This window comes from Perca flavescens, chromosome 19 (genome assembly GCF_004354835.1).
Source record: "Perca flavescens isolate YP-PL-M2 chromosome 19, PFLA_1.0, whole genome shotgun sequence".
Classification (NCBI taxonomy): domain Eukaryota; kingdom Metazoa; phylum Chordata; class Actinopteri; order Perciformes; family Percidae; genus Perca; species Perca flavescens.
The window spans coordinates 19,111,140-19,133,648 of NC_041349.1; the positions used below are offsets into that span (position 1 = coordinate 19,111,140).

General features: G+C 42.1%; 1 protein-coding gene across 3 annotated transcripts; it reads right to left on the reverse strand.

Moving 5' to 3' along the window:
- Nucleotides 1-565: 565 nt before the first annotated feature.
- neurl4 (neuralized E3 ubiquitin protein ligase 4) lies at nt 566-21,481 on the reverse strand. 3 transcript variants are annotated; one of them, XM_028564367.1, is made up of 29 exons: nt 21,258-21,481; nt 16,060-16,585; nt 15,902-15,961; nt 15,348-15,817; nt 14,335-14,446; nt 14,082-14,170; nt 13,111-13,183; nt 12,722-12,995; nt 12,314-12,495; nt 11,388-11,473; nt 11,065-11,227; nt 10,741-10,951; nt 10,481-10,557; nt 10,210-10,288; nt 9,728-9,897; nt 8,876-9,004; nt 8,443-8,588; nt 7,577-7,795; nt 6,897-6,995; nt 6,574-6,726; nt 6,306-6,473; nt 5,602-5,760; nt 5,173-5,352; nt 4,852-4,945; nt 4,648-4,755; nt 4,405-4,549; nt 3,706-3,818; nt 2,753-2,912; nt 566-2,644 (listed from the first exon to the last, which is right to left on the reverse strand). In XM_028564367.1, exons 1-29 carry the CDS (start codon nt 21,420-21,422, stop codon nt 2,440-2,442), a joined length of 4,815 nt encoding a protein of 1,604 aa, XP_028420168.1. In that variant the 5' UTR covers nt 21,423-21,481; the 3' UTR covers nt 566-2,439. The 3 variants fall into 3 exon arrangements, with proteins under 3 accessions (XP_028420168.1, XP_028420167.1, XP_028420166.1); XM_028564366.1 differs by having other exon boundaries at nt 8,443-8,585; nt 10,210-10,315; XM_028564365.1 differs by having other exon boundaries at nt 10,210-10,315.
- Between the last annotated feature and the right edge of the window lie 1,028 nt (nt 21,482-22,509).

Consider the following 22,509-nt stretch of genomic DNA (forward strand, 5'->3'; position numbering starts at 1 on the left):
AAAAAATAAAACTCAGGGTCCAATTTAAAAGTCAAAGCTGGTGCAGAATTGACTCTTTAAAGCTGGCGACAGATTAGTAAACAAAAATCGACTATGCAACCCAACAGGATCATACAGCAGACCACTGTCTGTCAGTGGTACGTTGTTCTTTGCTACAATTATGGCATCATTATAGTCATACATTTGTGGGACAGCAAACAAGCAATTGTTTATTTTTATGTTTATTTTGTTGGAGTCTGTATTTTTAAATTACTTTGTGTGTGTGTGTCTGTTCTTAAGTGGCAGGACAGTGCTGCCCCCAAAGCAGCCGTTTCTGTAAAAAGCTATGAAAAAACCCACTATTGGCCTTAACGAGTAATTAGTCTACAGCATTTTGGAAAAGGTGTGAATGAGTAAGTATCCAACACTGCAATAACATGTCAGTGACCAAACTTTTTTTCCTATTCTAAATAAAATAAAATAATAAAAAAAAAAAAAAGGAACCAAAAGCTCCAGCAGGTTGTCTTTTCTTCATGACATCTTTTTGTTTCCCCAGGCTGCACCAAAAAAACGACTTTAACCCTCCTTCTGTGCATACTGTCCATCAGTTTATTTTTTATAAATCAGGAAGATATGATTTGTTATGTAACAGCCTGTACAACGCAACATACAGAAAACAATACAAATGAAATTGTACAAAGCAGCACTGGGCTGTAAATAACCCATATCATATTTTTCACATTTCTTGACTGGAAGGTTTTCCTTCTGCTAAACCCCCGTAGATCTTCCATCAGTCAGATCACAGCTGCTCTTAGAAGCTTGACTGAGCTTCTTCAATTATAATTTTTAAGTTTGACTCATCAAAAATGTGCCTTGAAAAATGTTGGGGTTTTCATGTTCTGTAGCAGGGTTATCAAATTGGCAACAAGACTGAGAATGGTGAAAAAAGAAAACACTTTGTAAAGCTGTTCACATACAATCAATCATCAGGTGGATGTTTTGGATGAAATAAAATACTTGTATGAACCTTTGACAAATGTAAATCAATGTTAGCTGACATAAAAGAATGAGCCCTAATGATAACATTCACATGTAAACACCAGCGTAGATCGTGGGATATAGATGACTTGACGTCCTGCTGATCTAGAAACTACATGTTGGCTCTGGCGGTCCTGCCAGGTAAACAGAGTCCCACATGACTGGATGGATAGATCAGAGTAGAGCAAATGATGAGGGGGAAGCGAGACAGCGGGAGTGATGTGGAAAACCACTGAAACCTTTTGGCTTCAGTCTTCAGTCCATTTAACTAGATTTTTATTATTATAAAAAAAAAAAAAGATTGACATTATGGGATATTCGCTTTCTTGCTAAGAGTTTGCTAAAGGAGAAGATTGATACCACTCACGTTTGTATGCTCACATGAATATGTCCCATACAAACGTAAGAGTGGCATCAATCTTCTCATTCTACTCTCTGCAAGAAAGAGAAAAAGTGCATTTCCCCAAACAGTCAAACTTTTACTTTTTTCCCCTTTTCCTGTATCAAAACCTACCAAGTCTATAAGTAAATATGATTTATATATAGTTTTAAATATCTCATAATGGATCCTTTGTCCAAAGTCAATTTTTCTGTCTAAAGTTCCAGTTTTCTCCTCAGTTTAATGTTTTCTATTTGACAAGAGGAGTCAGATGTTACGGGGCCAACACAGAAACGCAAACAGGACTGATAAAGTTGCCAAACTACTAATGTGGAGAACAGCAACATACAGTTGTACATGTGTAAACATTTCCTCCAGTTTTAAATCCCCACCCCCCCAAAAAAAGAAGTCACAATCACAAGACACTCTTGGGTTCATTCTCAGATTCAAGTTTCATTCGGTTTTTCATATTTTTGTGAAAACATCACTTTTTTTCTTTTTTTTTTGACCCACGTTTCAGTCTTTTTAGGTGACAGTCCGTTAACGTGCAGGTTGGCAGGGGACAGCTCCTCCCAAATTAAAAAACACTAACGAGAGCAGATGGATACGTTTTAAAATAAGTGCCAAAAGGTAAAGAAAAAAAATTGCTGTTTGTGTGAGTGGGAGAAAATATGTTGGGAAGAATGACAACAAAATTGTGGCAAAAAAAAACCTGTAGAGAATGAACAAACGTGTCGAGTCGATGACAAGTTAGTTTAAAAATCGCCCACGAGTGTCCAAAACATAAAGTGCAGGCAGTGTCTGTTCTTCTTTGAAACCGCCGTAGCTCCCGGCCATTAAAAGAGTCCAAGAGCAAACCAACAAAATAAACCAAACAAATCAATAATGCTGAATTGTCAACAATCCACAATCGGAACAGCTGGATTCCAGAAGAGTCTCTCGCTCAAGGCAGGGGTTGGATTTGGTTGTCAGTTTATTCAAAGTACGAGGAGCACCACACGGACCCTCCCCACTTCCACCCGAATGCCTCTCTCGTTGCGCCATCACTCGACCCGGATCAGCAGTCCGTAGAGGAGCGTGCCGCCCTGCTCTTTCGTGATCCACTCGATCTCTGAGTTGCTGAAGCGAGGGTCCAGGGGTTCGCTGTGGCCAAGCGTCTGCGGCCCCACTTTGTAGGAGCCTGGACGCACACACACCTGGAACCCAACCTGAGCCTGGTGACTGCGGTGAGAACGGGGGTCCCGAAATCTGCACGAGGAGAAGGAGAACTATCAGTAAATGCTAGCTCTCCACTATAGACAGGCAGGTGCAAACGTATCAAATGGATTAGTGATTTTCTGAAAAATGTAGACTTACTGCACTTTGGGGGCAAAGATCTCCATGCCGGAGTAGCGCATAGAGGGGGAGAGCCGCACTCTGGGAACCTCCCTGCCGGGGGCGCTGTTCTCCTCTGGCTCACTGTAGCCATTCGGCCCCTCCGCCTTCACTGGGGACACTGAGAAGATGGACGACGTCCCTGCAGACCATAGTTCCGCAAAAAAAATGACAAGAAGTCATAGTATAGCATATCATCAAAAATTACATAAAATGTCATAGTATGGTATGCCATAAAAAAATTATAAAGCATATTAAAGTATGTCATAAAAATAACAGAAAAACTAACAGAAAAAGTCATAGTATGTCATAAAAAATGTCATTAACAAGTCACAGTGTAGTATGTCAAAAAAAATGACAGAAAAAGTCATAGTATGTCATTAAAAAATGTCATAAAAAAATGACATAGTATGTAATAAAAAATGACAAAAAAAGTCATAGTATAAACAAAAATAATCATAAAAAAGTCAGTATACAGTATGTCACAAAAATGTCATAAAAAGTCATAGTATAGTATGCCATAAAAAATTCATAAAAAAGTCCTTGTATATCGTAAAAAATGTCATGTCATGAAAAATTTCATAAAAAAGTCATAGTATAGTATTTCATATAAAAAAATGACAAAAGTCATAGTATAGTAATGCCATAAAAAGCCATAGTAAAGAATGTCATAAAAAAAGTCACAGTATAGTATTTCATGAAAAAATGACAAAAGTCATGTGTGTTGTAAAAAATGATTAAAAAGTCCCAAAAAAAAATAAAAATAAAGTCATAGTATAGTATGTCATAAAAAAAGTCAGCCCCTGAACATGACATGAAATGCATGCATTATATTTTAATCATTCGCGGTCCATTCCAATACTTTTACTTTCAATAGTTTACATGTAATACACTACTTGGCTACTGTGTAAAAAAGGAGCCAGCAATCTTCGTACCAGGCAGCAGCTGGCTGTGGTCCAGCGTGCGTCGCAGGGCTCCTACACTGGTGCCGTGGTACGCGATGTGCCACTTCTTCAGTGCATTAGAAACCTCACAGTGGGGCTTGATCCTGCACAAAGAGGATACATGCACTTATATAGATACGCATGCAACGAGAAGGCTGTGCAGATGTTAATTACAGATTATAGATACACGGCCTGTAAGTCAGAAAACAGATTTCTTTTGATGTAATATTTTGGGGCTTTTTGTAACTTTAGTTTTATTTTATTGTAATAATAAATAAAGTAGCTTTACACATATACACATAAATACTGTATATAAACAACTAAGATTTACTAAGACAGTGGCTGTAGTATTGGTTTGAAATAGTGAAGACTCAACCAGAAATGCTGCACTTTAAACTTCTTATGCATGTCATATATGCAACAGACACAGGGTTTTTTTGTCCATAAAAGTGATAAAACAATCTCCGGGCTCTTCTGTCCTTACTCCTTTCCAACCCTTCCAGTTTCAAGTAAACTCGTGGATAAATGTTGTCCACACAGCAGTTTAAAAAGGAGACTGAATGTGATTTAGAGCCTAATGTTCAATCAGAATTACAACACAGCTATCAATGTGCGGAATATTGAAGTTTAACATAGGGACACAAAACCTGCTGCTCTATCATGTGTCTGACCAACAGATTGTCATCTCACCTGAGGGCGAAGCGGCACCATCCGAAGGGCAGGGCGTAGTCCCGGGGTGGCTCTCCTCTCTTGTAATAAGCCTCGTCGCCCCGGAGCTTGTGGCAGGACTCGCAGTAGCACAGATTGTACTTTGCGTCTTCGTCAAAATAGCCATCTTATGGGCGGAGGTAAAGAAGACAAAGGTCGGGATTGTTACATGACTTTAGATCTGGGACAGAGATCAGGGCAGAAAGGGTTTGGGGTCAAACTGACCTGGTAACGTGAGCAGGTCCTTGAAGCGTGAGCACAGTGCCTGGTACTCACAGGTCTTGTTGGGGTTGATCTCTGGAGGGGGCGTCCAGCACACACTCTCTTTGATTCCTGCATGTAGAAGCAAAATAGATAACAGTCAAGACTGAACGAAAAAAAAAAAAAAAAAAAAAAAAGGGAAACAAACAGTATCCTGTGGCTTCTTACCGTCAACCATGTCCGCCTTCTCCATATCGCCTTGACAACGGGTCTCACCATTCTCACCACCCACAGCTGGAACACTGTCTTTTACTATAGTAACCTGCCGTGATGACACAACATTCATTAGCATATCATCGTGGGATTTAGTTCATAGTGATGTAGTGCTGAAATATGTGATTGAGTAATCGATCGGCAGAAGACTTATTGCTTTTCAGATAACTCATGTATGGTTCAAGTCATTTAACAAACGAAAAGAAAAGAAAAAAAAAGAAGAACAATCAGACTGATGTGACTGTTTCAGTGTGTCTATGCGTCTCAAGTGCTGACCTGTTCACACTGGCCGTAGAGATCGATGAAGGGGTAGCAGGGTGAAGGAATGTCCTGCGCCGCCACACCCTGGTCCATGCCGTTGACGTAGAGGTGGAGACAACTGTTGGCGTCCACCAGCAGACCCAACACCGTCCCCTCCGGACAAGTGTCAAGATTAGGACCATAGTTCTCACATATCTGAGGAGGAAAGATGAAGGAAGGAAGGAAGGAAGGAAGGAAAGAGTGATTAGCAGAAAGAAAACAGGTTTGGAGGGATGATGGTGTCAGTGTGTGAGAGAGAAATGACAAAAGATCAATCAGTCAATGAGGCTGAGTGAGAACACACTCAGTTTATCATGTAAGACAAAAATCCATAGACAACTCCAACAGATATTGTGTGTTTAAAAGTGTGTGTGTGTGTGTGTGTGTGTGTGTGTGTGTGTGTACCTTGAGGGAGTTGTGGAAGATGGAGTCTCTCTGCAGCAGCCAGGCGGAGCGTTTCAGACAACACGCTGTGGAGGGGAAGTTGAGCCGGTCGGGGGAATGACCAATCACCCCCAAGGACAGCGACGACGTCCATGACGGGTTCAGACGGTCGATTTGAAACTGGTAAAGAAAGAGAGGCTGTTGACAGACTGGAACAGTCACCGTCTAAAATACCTTGTCGTCAAATTCGGTATCTTTTTTTTCCTAGTATGGTATGGACCGGTAGCCTGACAAGCCAGACCCACATCCAGATGTAGGGTCTGGGAACTCACCATTGACAGGGCTCAATCCGAGGGGCGGGATAAACGGTTGTCTTTCAAATTCCCTCTGCACGTAACAGGATAGCGCTACAACCAGGCAGAGCAACGAAGAAGGTAGCAGAGCTAGTTGATAGATTAAACTTTTGCTGTATCTGGTCGGCAAAACTCTGAACACATCTTCCTTTTTTAAGAATGATATACGATGTGATTGGCCTGACTAGAGTTTGGTTTTTCCAGCTCGCAAGTCTACGGAGAGTGCCTAGACCTCCCCCCGCCCCCCCGGCTGCAAATTAAATTTGCTGCCACTAGGGTGAGTCTAGATTTCTAGGCTAATGGAGCGGTACAATGAAGCTAAACGTAGTGACCTGCACCACTTCTAGACACCAAACCACACAGTTCTGTTACCTGGAACAGCTGCTGGCGAGCCAGCGGCTGGGCGGTGACCAGCAGGCCCTGGTTGTAGCTGGATACTCTGGCTGCTGTCAGGTTCTGGTTGGACAGCTGGATGTTTTTGCCGTGGTTTTCCAGGAACGCCATGACGTTGGGCACCAGCGCACATGGCTCAGTCTCAACCTGTAGGCGACAGGAAGAGAGAGACACAAGTTTCTCTCAGGAAGTTCAATGATGCAGTAAATAACACTTTTCTTGTTCAGAGACAGACTGGTGTGCCTACCTCTCTGACGGGGGTGCAGTCTTCCTCTCCTTCGCTGCAGCTGTCTGAGGCAAGCGAGGGCGCCTTCACGCTTTCCATGTCCTCTATCAACGAAGAGCTCACGATGGACACCGCTGTTATCCGCCCATACAGGTCCAAAACTGCATACACATTCTGCAGGGAGCCAAAAAGAGGTGCTGAATGGCAGCAAGAGGCAAAGTGGCTGTGTACGTGTGTGTGTGTTTGTGTTGTGTGTGTGTGTGTGTGTGTGTGTGTGTGTGTGTGTGTGTGTGTGTGTGTGTGTGTGTGTGTGTGTGTGTGTGTGTGTGTGTGTGTGTGTGTACCTTGGCTACTGCAGTCGCTGCAGGCCCCATGTCTTCCCGATCAATAAAGATGTGCATGGTGTCGTCACTGCACCTCTTCACACCCACACGGTTCCCAACCTAACAATCAATCGTGTTCAGGTGAGTACTACAAGCACTGAGAATGGTGAAGAATGCTGATATCAACTACTGGTGATTGATCAAACCCCACTTAAGTATATCAAACAAAATGAATAACCTGCTACTAATTTAATTGTATATAATCGACTTTATCGGGTGACCACAGAATACAATTTCTTCTTTAGATCATTGACTGTAAAATAATCAAGATTTAAATCATTGAACTTGAAGATTGATGGATTAAAGTAAAGCACTAAATAATCCACAGCCTATGTTACCTTAAGGTCAACATTAAATAATGTTTTTGTGTTGCTAAATGAACACATTTCTCCCTGTGACATGTTAAATATGAATGCGTTGTTTGTCCTGATCTGTGAGTAATCCTGGCTGCTAGGGCTTCTTATTTGCATATTATTTTTTAAAAGCACATTTTACTAATTGCTTTGGATGTTGTTTTAAGGTCAGGGCTTTTAAGCAGCCAGAGGGATTCAGCCAATGAATCTGAGACAGGAGGAGAGATCCTTGAGGGTTTAAAGGTCTTTGATATGACTTTGCTCACAGAGCAGGGAGTTGCAGCTTACCGTCAGCCGGTCCAGCGAACAGCCGTAGTTCTGGCGCTGCAGCACGCCGTTGCGACGGACCTCAGAGCCGCAGAGCAGCCAGGTGACCTTGGTGCGAAGCTGCGGGAGGGAGGGGGAGAGACCTGACAGCGGGCAGGACGGCAGCTCTGGAGGTGCCAGTGTGGTCAGACCGATATGCAGCGAACCGCACCACTGCTCATCCACTTCATCAATCCTCACCTGCAGAGGACAGAGACAAAACAAGTACCAGTTAGCAGGGGAAAACATAAACGTGTTGTTTTTATTGAAGAAAATTGTATTTCTAGTATACGCAGATACAAGTATTGAAGAGGTTAACGTGCACATTATTTAAAAAGGTGCCCTTCCACATGCATTTCATTACTTTGTGGTAATGTCTGAAGTTCTACCATGAAAAAATGTCTTGGTTACCTTGTTTCAAGCCATTCTAGCGTGGTATAGAAAGCCTGCAGGAAGACTCAGCTCAGTTTCTGCCAGTTCTCATTAATATTCAACAAGCTAAGCTGCTTGACTCTGATTGGCTAACAGCTAGCCAATGAGAGCCTGGCTATCAGTATCCTTTACCCAACGGAACTGGGCAAACTCATGAATAGTAATAAGCTCAGGCAATATGATGTCAAACTGACCAGCTTTTGTAATTGGCCTGATTTCTCCGCTTATTTCTTTTCAGTGGCTAGAGCTGACAGAGGAGGTAGCAGTTCATTTTCACAACATAACACAAACACATATGGACCTAACATATTTCAAAAAAATGCAAGTAAAAAAAGGTTTTGTGTGGCAGGGCACCTTTAAAAAAACAACATGGTAGGTAGCATGTTCATTTTCAGAGCATTTCCAGATAAGCTTACCTCAAACAGCTCGTCCGCTTTGAGTTCCTTTGCACTGAACACGATGCCGTGAGCGTAACCTCCCACTCTGACGCCCTGGCAGCCGTCGCCGAGCAACACCACGTTCTTACCATGTTTATTGTGGAGCCGATGGGCAACGCCTGCTACTACAACACAAATCACACACACACACACAAAGAAGAAGAAATATGGAGAGGAGGCTTTGAGGACAATCAATACGTGATGTTTTTTGTCTTTACTCCCTTCTTAATTTTCCTTTTTATATTTCTTTACCTTTACTATTGAACAAATAAATACAAAACACACTTATACAAAAACATATTTTACTAAGCTTTTTACAGACTTTCCATTCAATCCCAAAACTTCTGTTCTGGGAATGATCAGCCTTTAATTTCTATGCTTTTCAGAAATGAGTAAGGACCCTGATGTGTACCTGGTGAGTGGATTGGAAAGCTCTTCTCAGTGATGTTGCTGGTACAGAGGCTGTTGTCCAGCGGGCCTGAGGAGCTGGTGATGGACACCTGAACACACTGACCATACAGGTCGATCACAGCATACACCTCTACACCAGAGAGAGAGAGAGAGAGAGAGAGAGAGAGAGAGAGAGAGAGAGAGAGAGAGAGAGAGAGAGAGAGAGAGAGAGAAAGAAAGAAAGAAAGAAAGAAAGAAAGAAAGAAAGAGAGAGAGCGCGCATTGGGTCATTACATGAAACCTACACTCTTAATTTAAAGGTCCCATGACATGGTGCTCTTTGGATGCTTTTATATAGACCTTAGTGGTCCCCTAATACTGTATCTGAAGTCTCTTTTCCGAGCCACTAGAGCCAGTCCCACAATGAGCTTTCCTTAGAATGTGCCATTTCTGTGTCTGTAGCTATTGAGGAGGAGAGAGGAGGGTGGGGGTGTGGCCTTGACCAACTGACACTTTGCTCGTTTGCAAGCCATGATGTCTCTCTCTCATGGGTGGGCCAAATTCTCTGGGCGGGCAAAGCAGAGAAAGGGGAGGTAACCTTGCTCCTTATAACCTCATAAGGAGAAGATTCCAGATCGGCCCATCTGAGCTTTCATTTTCTCAAAGGCAGAGCATATACCCAGGGCTCGGTTTACACCTATCGCCATTTCTAGCCCTGGGGGACCATAGGCAGGCTGGGGGAATGCATATTAAGGTTAAAAAACCTCATAAAGTGACATTTTCATGCCATGGGACCTTTTAAAGACAGCGGTATTTCAACCATATCTGGCTGCAGGAGAGACCTGATTTCACATTCCTGACTTCCACTGACTACCTGATGGCAGGCCGGTGCAGGCGACTCCTTGATCTACACCATTGATGTAATAATGGAGGTCGCCACTGGCTGAGCGCATCATGCCAATCCGTGAGCCCGTGGTCAGGGAGTCCAGGTCACAACCGTAGTTGTTGCGCATCGTGTTGCCATCCTGCATGATGGCCGTTCCACTGTAAGAGTAGGAGGAAAACAAATACATGTTTTGAATTAAGGATCTGAACTTCCACAAACGTATTATGTTTTAATAAGGCCGTCAAACGATTACATTTTTTTAAGCACAAACGCAAATTTTTAATACTCGATTCAAAGTGGAAGGCCTCATTTTAACGTTGGACAATAATCCTTAATGATCCATGTGCCTTTGATATTCTGCCTTATACTGGATGAGAACACACGTCTTTGTTATTGGACGTTATTTGAAAAGATTATTAAAGATTTCGGTGGGAGAACAACTAAAACACAGCTTTCGAGTCTTCATCTACCTGAGCATCCAAGTGTCATAGTCGATATCAGTCATAGTGTTAGGAAACTCGAGCTCATCTGGCCTGATGGCTGTCACTCCTGGACACAGAGGGGGGAGGAGAAAATCTGTGGTGATTACACATGAAATATATTTAAACAGGATGTCTAAAATGCCGTCGCAGAGATAAATGTTAGGTTACATACAGTAGCTTTTATTGTCATGTTTGCTTTTTAACTTATTCACACATCTTAAAAGAGGGATAGAAAGGCAGAGTAAGAGAAACAACTGACCTGCTTCTATTGAGCCCGACCAGCGGTCCACCATCTTCTGAATAATGATTTCAAACAGCTCTCCATCTCGAAGGCACCTACAAGGAGGTAACAAGTTAAAATCCTGACACAGCTCCATCACAACATGTTTAGTCTTTGCTGTTAGCGCATGCGAGATGAACTGAGACATGTTTTCAGAATTTCTGTCGGTCAATGTTGTTCATAACTTTGTCAACACGAGATATGATTCGCTAAAAGTTCATTGTCATTCGTTTCATCACCTGTTGGAAATGACAATAGCGTCGTTGAACTCGCTGCGGCAGTTCTGACGCAGGGCGGTGCGCCCCCCGTTGGTGATGACGGCGTTGGTGCCGTGTAGGTGGTGGAAACGCAGGTCGTTGGTTGTGCTGGCACCTCCGACTGAGCAGGGGCTCCCGGGGGACATGGCTGTGGGTCCCTCTGAGCTGTCCTCTGGGAGAGGCAGGAAGTCCACTAACAAAAGGGGAAAAAGATAGAAGTTGACATCGTCTAAAGTGGAATCTTGATTAGTTTAGTATCTTAACAGTTCAAAAATGGAGCCCCGTTTGTCTTCCTCCCTCTCTCACCCATGTCGTCCATGATGGTGGCCTGAGCAGCCTGGCCATAGAGGTCGACCACGGCATAGACACTGGGAGGGATGTTCCAGGCCGCCGGGCCCTGAGCCACGCCGTTTACAAAGAAGTGGAGGCTGCCGTCTTCTTTCCGCACTACGCCTACTGTGTCACCCGCCTGCAAGAGGGGAAAAAGTGGAAAAAAGGGTTAATAAACATGCAAAAGGAAAAAGTCAGAAGTGTTGTGGGAGGAGGAAGGAGGAAAGAGGGCGATGGGTATATAAAAGCAGGGAGCGACTGTCAGCTGAGTAAAAAAAACAAAAAAAAATGTCACTCACCTTGAGCCGGTCCAGGTTGTGTCCGTACTCATCCAGTATTGTTGTTCCGTTGTGCATTACGCCATTCCCCGTCATCATCCACGTCCCTGGAAAACAATAACACAGTTGTGGGATTTCTGTTTGAAAGGTTTCTCATAAACTCCTCCACACTTACAGTGACATTTATATCATGTAACTTTTATCAGGAATCTCAGAAAAGACTGAGACAGAAAAGAAGACCCACTTTTACAATGAATGAAGAAATTTATTTCAGACATCAAAAATAAACCAAACAAAATATCAAAAATAATAAGTTAAATACGCAAAACATTCAATAAACAATAAGTAACATTAACCAACATAGACATGTCTGAAAAAGAGTAGGAAGGTAGGAAGTATACACTTATTTAATCCTACCCCTTTTCCATAACTCAGTAAATTATTATTTAACACATATTTATATCTTATTCACAATTATCTTATAATATATATATATATATATATATATATTTTTGTGAATGAATAATGTATCATAAATAAATAAATGTACACCCCTATGGTAAATTCCCATAGAGGCAGGCAGATTTTTATTTTTAAAGGCCAGTTATTTCATGGATACAGGACACTATGCATCCTAATAATGTTCCCTTGGCCTTTGGAATTAAAATAGCCCCACATCATCACATAGCTTTCACCATACCTAAAGATTGGCATGGGGTACTTTCCATAAAATCATCTCTCAATGCAAATCAAACCAGCTATTAGGCTAACTGGAATAAAACCATACCAATCTCTGCACTGACTTTTTATAATTGTGCGAACAGCTCGAACATTTAATTTAAATTTATCCCTCAAATTATAGCCCCCCTCTCTATCAAAAAAGAACTTCTGAATATGGCCGGTTAGTAGTTTGTTTTTAGCTTTATACAACGCAGACTGTGTTTTACCTGAGCGCAGGTTGGTCATGGTGGAGGGCAGCTGCAGGTATGCAGGGTTGTGCGTTGTGACACCGATTTCGATGGAACCCGCCCACTTGTCCACCATCTTGTCAATACGAACCTGGAACACCTCGTTGGAGCGCAGCGGCCGGCTGCTCAGGACCACGCCGTGGTTGAAGTCATCAGTCGCACTGTGAAAGCAGTGTTGTTAACTTCAGAGGATACCACTCGGTTTACGTTTAAAGTGCTCCATTTAGAGCATTTCTATATATCCTCCATTGCAAACTTTGGTATTTTTTTTCACAGTTATATATAAAATTGTAAAAAAAATACCAACCTCAGAATTAGACCATATAACTCTAAAAACTGAACATTTCTTTAATTTGGAAGTATTTACCAAAACCTTTTGAGACTCACTGTGGCCGCAGCGCCGTCCTGCCTTCACTGATGATGGCGGCCTTCTGGCCACAGTTGGCGTGGAAGAGCAGTCGGTCGGGCCCCTCCGAGTCTGGAGTGAGGGAAAGAGCTGGCCTGGGCCGGCCGACATCGGGCGATAGAGCCCTCATGATGGCGTTGTTGCGTCTGAGGCGGTCACTGTGGTTGTGGTTGTGGACTATGGTGACTTTGACCGCCATGCCGTAGAGGTCGACCACGCCGTAGACCACGCCGGGGGTCTGGGCTGCTGCAACACCTTGGAAAGACACAGAGTGGTTAGAAGTGGAAACCGAGTTGCTTTAATAACACTTTCTCACCAGCCAACAGTCTCAGTTACACTATTTCTTATGTCCAAACTGCTTTAGCCTCACCTTGGTCGATGCCATTGATGTAGAAATGGAGCGCTCCGCTGGCTTTGCGCATCAACCCTATGAGGTCTCCCTCCTAAACGTGGATGAGAGTAATTGATGGAGATTATAAAAACCAAAGGTGGAATGTAACTAAATACATTTACTTAACTATCTCTAAGTACAAAACTGAGTTACTTATACTTTACTTGAGAATTTTCTTTTCATGCCACTTTCTACTTCTACTCCACTACTTTTTCGAGAGAAACATTGTACTTCTTAGTCCACTACATTAATCTGACAGCTTAAGTTACTTAACAAATTAAGACTTTTGCACACAACACATGTAGTTTATAATACAATGTTTTATTATAAATTAAACTACCCAACAATATACAGGCCTACAAGTACAGCTGAAATTATTAGTTGATTAAACATTTAGTTGATCGACGGAACTGTTTTGATCTAGACTGGGTAAACCCAGCCCGATCTGCCGGCGATTTGATTTCGCCCTGCAGCTCAGGCTGGAAACCTGTATGTTTATCTGTCCTGCTTCCATTACAAATTTGCTGGAACCAATCACAAACTGGCTTATCCACCTGGCGCGCGATTTGAGGGTTTAACACGATGACGATTTTTTTTACAACAGACCAGCTTTCACTCTGCAAAGTGCGTCACCCGGATCGTTGGTCTGATTGGTTAAACGACTATCCAATTGCAAACACAGTCATTTGAACTATGCCCGTTGATCACGTCTCTTGTGCGGTAGAAAATACAGAGCAGACTCCCCAGACTAATGTTCAATCTTAAAAGATTGAGCTTGGTCTGGTGATAGCCATAGACTTAAGACTTATACTTGTAACGGAGTATTTTTACAGTGTGGTATTAGTACTTTTACATAAGTAAAGGATCAGAACACCTCTTTCACCACGGATGAAAAAACACACTAGCACGGTAGGTGGCAAAACAAAATGTGTGTCTGCATCACCACATACCTGAAGTTCATCGAGGCTGAATTCACAGTATTCCCTGCGGGTTCCTTTTCCGTTGGTCAGTATCCCACAGCCACTCATCATGATTGTACCTAATCCAAGCAGCCAGGAGAATGTCAGTCATTTCCCAATGAACAACGGTTTTGTTTAATACAGTTTTGTATGTGTCTATTTGTGTGTGTGTGTGTGTGTGTGTGTGTGTGTGTGTGTGTGTGTGTGTTTGTGTGTGTGTGTGTGTGTGTGTGTGTGTGTGTACCTGAGCGCAGATTGGTCATAGTTGCAGGATAGTCCAGGTTGTTGGGATTGTGTGTGGTCACACCAATCTCTATTGAGCCTGACCACTTGTCAACCAGCTTATCAATGCGGATCTGAAAATAGAACAGAAATACATTAAAACTTTTCTGGTACAGACAAATTTCTCATTATTCATCAGCTAAAATGAAGAGATCTTCCCTATTCTGCCTTAAGCCCAGTGATGAACAGCAGCAGACCTCCAGGCATGAAGTGAACATCTGGAGTTGATGTTCACCGTATTTGACTCTATATTTTTCAGCACATTTTAGAAACACCTTAAATAAATAATATACATACAATATTCCTGACTTCCTTATAAAGGTGAAAAGGCTTGAATCCTTTCCAGGTAATGATTTTTTGATTCTTTGTCTGTGCCTGCTTAGCCATCATGTTGACATGCAACTCTCCTCAAAAATGAATACTGGGGCTAAAACAGCTGTAGATCACTTAGTCAATGAAATAAATATTATTACAATTTTTTCATTTAGGTAATTTATCACATAGAAATGCTTAATATTTGCTGGTTCCACCTGCTCAAATGTGATAAAATGCTACTTTACTTGTTTTTATGTCTTTAGGAAATTGAATATATTGGAGGTTTGAACTGTTGGTCCCACAAAACAAAAAATATAAAGATGTACCTTCATCACCAATTAATCAAAAACTGACAAATAATTGGCCCTACTTCTGAGAGAGCTCAAATCTGTTGTCAAATTATTAATATCAACGTTATTGGTGAGATATACAGTACTGTGATATTTGTTTCAGTATCACCTGGACCAGGGCGCCTGTCCAGCACTCTGACATCGCTCCATTTGTGCATGTGTGTGTATTTCAGGCCTGCGTGTAGTGTGTTTTAACAAACAGTGTGTACATTAAATGATTACAATGACACAGTCAGTCACTCTTTAGCTGTCACTACAGTATTCAAGTATGAACAAACATCGCAGCAATGAGTCGCGTGACTGTAAACACCTCAAACATCTCGTTGTGTCGGAGCGGCCGGTTGGTCATCACCACGCCGTTATTGAACTCGTCCAGCGGTCTCCTCCGCTCCGCCGTCTTGTTGTTGTTGCTCAGTTTGATCAGCGTGCCACATTTCTCGTGGAAGAGCAGCGCGTCGTTGGTGGTCATCGCACCGGTCAGAGCCGCCAGCCCCACCCCTCCGTTACCAGCGGGGCTGTTGTTCGTATTTCCACCTTCTCCAGCACTTCCGCCTGTTGTCCCTGTTCCACTGTCGCTGTTGACTGCACCTCCGCCACTGCTGCTCCCCCTGTCATTTCTGGAAGAGGAGTCAGATCCTGAATTTCCTCCTCCATCGCCGCCGCCTCCTCCTGCTCCTCCTCCGCCGCCGCCGCCATCTTCCCCTCCCCCCTCATCCTCGGAGCGATAAAAGGATACTATTGCTTTGTTGAACACGTCAAAGAGCTGGTGCTCTGTTAGAACTGTAGAGAGAGAGGAAGATGAGGTAGACAATACTGGTCATGTTGCACAACGTCCATCGACTGCTCTGAGGAGGATTTTCTTACCCGTGTCCGGCTGCAGGTTGTTGGGGAACTTGTCTGGTCTGCTGCAGCTAAGCTCAGGCACTGACCGGGCGAAGAGTGAAAGGGATACGGGTGAATACAACAAATCCCAGAATATAGGTTGTAAAAAAGAACCATATTGATAAAAAGGCCGCCCCTACCTTCATTTCCATTCATCATTCCATTCATTGCTGCCACATTCATCAGTGCCGTGATCCCCGCATCCTCCCGACCCCCACACACCACCACCTCTTCCTCATCATCATCGTCATCATCATCATCGTCATCGTCATCCACCTCCTCGGCCCGCCCTATTGTCTCTTTCTCTGTAGAGGGCGGTGGTGGCTCACAGCTCACCACAGTCACTTGCGTGCACTTGCCGTACAGGTCCACCACTGCCCAGAGCTTGGGCGGCAAGCCGCTCGCGGCCGAACCGCAGTCCTGGCCGTTTACCCAGAGGTGGAGCTCCCCGCGGGAGCTGCGCTGAATGCCCACTCGGTCGCCCTCGGCTAGCTGGTCGAGGTCGCGGCCGTACTCCTCCAGGACCGAGCGCCCGTCACGTAGCACCGAGCAGCCTGACACGATCCAGGAGCCGCCCTTAAGGCCTGTGGCGCTGCTGGGGAAGTCCAGCGCGGCGGGGTCCAGTGCCGTCACACCAATCTCAATGGAACCGCTCCACGAGTTCACCTGAGGAGTAATAGGGGAAAGGGTTAATGAATATAAGTCACAAATAATGACACATCATTGCCTTCATAAGTTACCAAAACCTAATGTTAAGCCCTGCATTTGCCAAAACACTCAAAGTTTTTACTGATATAAAATGAATTTTAGAAAGACATGAAATTTAGAGACAGTGGCAAATACAATAAGTTGTAACAAAACAGTTGACAGCAGCTGTCACTTTGATCACTAAAATATACCCAAGCTGTGATGTTAAAAGCGCTGTGCTAAAAACTGCAGGTAAATATCCACGTGTGCCTTGTTCCAATGATCCATCTTGTTATTTTTAGTCGTTCTGTCAGTGAAGAACGTAGCTCAGGAAGCGCTTCTTTGAAAACAAAGCAGGACAGTTGGAACACACAGTGACACAAAAAAAACAAAGTCATGTGATAGCAACATAACATGTAGTGGCAATGACATCTCTAGCAGTATGCAAGAATCTCCATTATTGACTTGCAATGTCGTGTGGCAAATAAATTAACCCAGGGTCAAACTAATTCATCTCTCAGTACGCCTGCACCTAACTTCAAAAATTAGATGTTCAATACATATTATGCATAAAGGGAGAGGAGTGCACATTCAGTACTATATTTAGACCAGGTGCAGGTGAGCATATTAAAGAACAAAGTGGAGAGTATGCAACACTTGAGGTCATTTGCAAGTGTTGTACATTTTTTGTTTATTCAGTTGACCATGAAAACTGTAACCAGTGTGTAAAGTATGTCATTAAACCTGTGCACACAAAGCATACAATATATACGCAATTAAGCTTCACCTCCACTAACTTGACTTCCAAATAATCAAAGACATGAAAACACGAAACAAATGATTCACTGCAAAACTCCTTTCGTCTTTGCACGACATTGGAATCATGTTGCGTAACAGCCTGAGATATCCATTTCTTCAGCTCACATTAATGTGATACTTTATTGATCTCCGGTGCTGAATTCTATTTTTCATGCGTTTTGCCTCCGTGACGTGTATGAGATGTGGAGTGCAGTGTCAGCTATAGAGCAGCAGAGTCAGTGCAGCTGGTGGAGATTCACTTAGAGACATTTTAGTCCAGCAGATGCTTGCCGACAAAGGCAAAAAGGGGCATGAACCCACGTCATCCCACTGAGGAGTGATCTCCTGGCTCGCTGCACTCCACCTGCTGCCCCCCTAGAGAGCGACATCCAACAAAAAGCCATGCAGTTTGTTCCTCAAGAAAAGAGAATGAAGTCAAAAATGTAAGATCAATCTTCAGGCACTCTTCTCTTTCCCGTTTCCCCTGGTACTCTGCAGGACTCCAGTTGGAGTTGGCAGAAATCCACCCTGATGAAGTGACCTTGAACATAACATTGAAGCCCTACCAGCTCCTGGGATGTTTGTTTCTGCAGCTCACCTCCGTGCCGAGCAAAAAACAAAAATAAAAGAAATTTCCTCTGAGAACAAAATCATTTAAAAAATATTGTTCTGTCTGCCTCCTCTCCTACGTCTGCTCCCATATGGGATCCTCCTCAGCTCTGTGGCAGGTGCTATGTAAGGCAGTGTGCTACGAAGCCCAGCTATCTAGGTTAACAGATTTAGTAGTAACTCAGCCTGACCGGGTCGCTGTGTGGAGGAGACAGACATCTCCTTCCTTTACTCATTCACTTATGTAACAGCAGCCGGTGGGTCTCTCTCTCTCTCTCTCTCTCTCTCTCTCTCTCTCTCTCTCTCTCTCTCTCTCTCTCTCTCTCTCTCTCTCTCTCTCTCTATATATATATATATATATATATATATATATATATATATATATATATATATATATATATATATATATATATATATATATATATATATATATATATATATATATACTGGACAGCTTTTGAAAATAATGAAAAATTAATTGCATTAAAAGCAGAGCCTGATAAACACAGCAAGGTCTATACAGACAGAGTAGGAAAAGCTTCTTATCTTACAGATCCTACACATACAGCGAGACAAAATTATCACATTAATAAGATACATTTTGGAATAAGTTAACATTCAAACAGCCAGGTTTTACTACCACAAATGTTGTATTACAAATGTTGACAGGATTTTGACAAAGAAAGTGGATATTTATATATTTGTCTTTTTACAAATATAAAAAAAACAAGTTAGACATTAAAAACAGTTAATTTACTGATACTTTTATTCTTTTGCTAATTGGATAAATTTATTAGTAAAAGTAATGTGTTCCTAGACTATACTAGAGCTGGGCAATATGACGATATATATCATCAAACGATTTAAAAATCTATCGTGAGAATTTTTTCTACATCGTTTCTATCGCAATGTCTGGGGGGAAAAACAACGTCCGAACTCCGCTACGGCAATGTCAAGGACTTAATTCACACAGGAGCATACCAAAATAGGCTTTACCATGTGCAAAAAAAATATTATGTATAATATTATCTATCTGCCAAAGTTTTCTCAATTCATCATTTCAGCTTTAATTGGCTGTGGCTAATATCATGCAGCAGGCTACAGTATGATATCTCCAATTTAAAATCAACTCTTCGCTACTACTACTATGTCATATTCCTCTAGATCACTTTGTGAATCAACACAGCTCTAATTACAAACCCTAAACCATTGACAGTATCCTATGCTGGGCAAACGGTTTGTCCAATAAATCACTTAATTTGCTTGTTCTCTTGGACTTATTTTCCAACATCCACTGTAGCTCAGTAGACAGGATGGGCAGTCATGCCAATCTGGGTGCCCTGTGATGTAAAAGTATTGATTTTCAGAGCATGAGGCTGTTTATGAGAGCCCTTATCAGGCTGAGAGCACCATAAGGGATGGATAATCATTTACATACAGTAGGTGCTGTTAAACTTTACTGGCTCACGTGCAGCTCTGTCTCATCATGGTACATTTACTGAGAAACCCAACTATGCGTCTTGGCCGCACACAGGGTCATTCAAAAGGGTGTGTGTGGCCCACTTGGCACTGGCACAAGCTCCATAGCTGCCATGTTGTTGACAAACCCAGTAGGGTTGCAGGCTGCAGAGGCAGAAGCCATTTCAACAGACAAGCACTCCTACGCCGATAACAGCCAAAACGTAAACACTGTGCACAAGCATCAATATGATATGGAGATGCCTGAGTCACAAGAGAACACAGCACAAGCCATAGATAAGCACTTATGTTTAAGTGATATGAAAGCTACAAAATTCAAGGAAATAGAGTGGTGAAAGAATTTTATTTGTTCTTCATACTATACAGCAGAGTTGGGGATTGTATGGAAACATGAGTTCTAATCATTCCCATAGCTTCTGCTCATGTGAAAAGATTAACATATTTTAGTGGAATGTGTTTAACTTTAAGATATTGTTTAGGTTATGTGATCTTTAGAAACAGCAAGTTATTGTATCTTGGTCTGATAACAAAATAAGAAGTATTAAGAGTGACACGGTTGTATTTTGGTAACATTTTACTGGTTGTCTGCCAAAATGCAATCAATAAAAACTGGTATGAAACAGAACTTCTAAAACAATGGATGTGCGTAGTGAAGTAGTATCTGTAATGGAAAATCTGACATTTTCACTGAGGAATAAAAGGGAGACATTTCCCAGAAATTGTTAGATATGGATCGCTTTCTCTGGAACCAACAAGGACACAATCATATTTATAACTGGATAAATTGAAGGACAATGTGGACATGAAGAAAGTAGAGCAAAAACTCCACTTAGTTCCCATACTTTGCTGATGTTTTTTGTAAAATATCTTAAAATTCTAAGGAATAATAAGTGACAGATGAAATGAGAGCAAATGTCCCAGCAATAAGAGAGGAATAATGTATGTTTACCGACCAGTGACTAATGACTTATACCTATTAGTGGTCAAACTCCTCATGTATTACACCTGCAGGGCTGCTTGATCAGTGCTGGTTAAGGTCTGAATATGCTTTGTGTTTGGATCAAGATGTGTGTGAATAGTAACATGCCACTGTGAATATTATTAATGACACTAGTAACTGATAGCTGAGACTAACTGTACGCATTTGTGCCCATTAAGGTTCACACATAGCCTTTGAGTAACTTTAATAGCCCAACCGGGTATGAGCACTGCAGTATTGTTAGAGATAAACTGTCAGACAGGCTGACAGGCACCTACGACTGTCACCGACTACTCCTTCAAAACACAACTAAACAGAGCTACGTTAATAAGCTTAGTTGAGCTTCTTTAGTGCAATAACCAACAGCAAGTCCTTGCCAACACACGACAGAGCCCCAATAGCACATTCCAAAAAAGCTAGCTCCCTAGCCTGAGCTCACGCTGCTTGCTCCTGCTAGCGGCTCGTTAGCATGGCTAACTCACGGTACCAAAGCAACACAAGCAGTTCATCGCTAGCTAAGTGTCTGTTTAACAATTCCATACACAACAATTAATGTATTAAGTCCATCCGTCCCTTCTAAATCTCTGACAGCGTCTGTAATGCGCCACTGAACAATCGCAACAACCCTGGTCGCTGTCAAGCTGTGTGAACCGCCCTGGGTAGGAAAAGCCCCTCACTGCGGACAGAGACAGACCCCCGGGCCGTCCCTCAAGCGCTGCTCCCACATTCACGCTGCTCTCATCCCCGCTCAGGAGAAGCAGCAGCGGCGGGCCTGTTGTTGTTTACCTTCTTGTCAATACGGACGGTGAAGACGTCCCGGTCCCTCAGCGGCTCCTTACTAAGCACCAGGCCATGGTTGAACTCCTGGACTGGCTGGTTGCGCCGGGCGGTTCGGTTCGAGTTGGACAGGCCGATCAGCTTTCCGCTCCGCGGATGCAGCTCCGCCGCCATCTTCAGTGGGCGGCCAGTATTCACGACAGTCGGGGTTTGCGACAGTAGCTACCGTTATGGCAGCCGGTAGACTACTGCAATCGATACGATTGAACTGCACCACACCCATTTCTGTAATACATAAAATGACTCAATGCAACATTATTTTAAGCTTGACACTTGTTTATAAATTATAGGATTGTTTTAATTATAATTCTAAAATGGTTCCATGGTGTTAGTTGTAGTTTGTGTTTTTTGTATAATAAGTTATTTTGTTAATCATTAAAAAAAAAAAAAAAAAAAAAAGTTGGTCAGTTTCAAGAGATAAATGTTAAACTAATATTCTGGGAATGTATTTTAACATTAATGTATTTCACTAAAGTGGTTATTGCAAATATTAGCGCAGGGCCATGCAGCCTACAAACAATTCTTCCTAATTTTGGATTTTTTTTCTCATCATGGCTGTTATCTGTTGTTTACGGAAGAGGATTAGGGCCACTGGTGAAAAATGTATTTGAGTTCAGAATTCTGACTTTATTCTCAGAATTCTGACTTTAAACTCAGAATTCTGCGAATAAAGTCAGAATTCTGAGTTTAAAGTCAGAATTCTGACTTTAATCTCAGAATTCTGACTTTCTGATTTCTTAGATTAAAGTCAGAATTCCGAGAATAAAGTCCAAATTCTGAGTTTAAAGTCAGAATTCTGAGAATAAAGTCAGAATTCTGAGAATAAAGTCAGAATTCTGAGATTAAAGTCAGAATTCTGACTTTAAAATCAGAATTCTGAGAATTAAGTCAGAACTTAAATACATTTTTTACCAGTGGCCCTAATCCTCTTCCGTAGTTGTTTAATTAGTGGTATAATGTACAATGATGTATGCTGGCAATGACTTAGATATTAAAACTTAAGTAATTATAAAATTCTTTATGTGTTATGAATATTTTTTAATTGATTAGGTAGAGTTTTGAATGCTCATAACTAAAATTATGCAGTGCAATATTCAAATTGATATTACATTCATTAAGCCCATGTTTATATTGTATTATAGTAGTGACTACCAATTATATTAGTATTATGATACTTGACCTTATTAGTCATAATAAAATG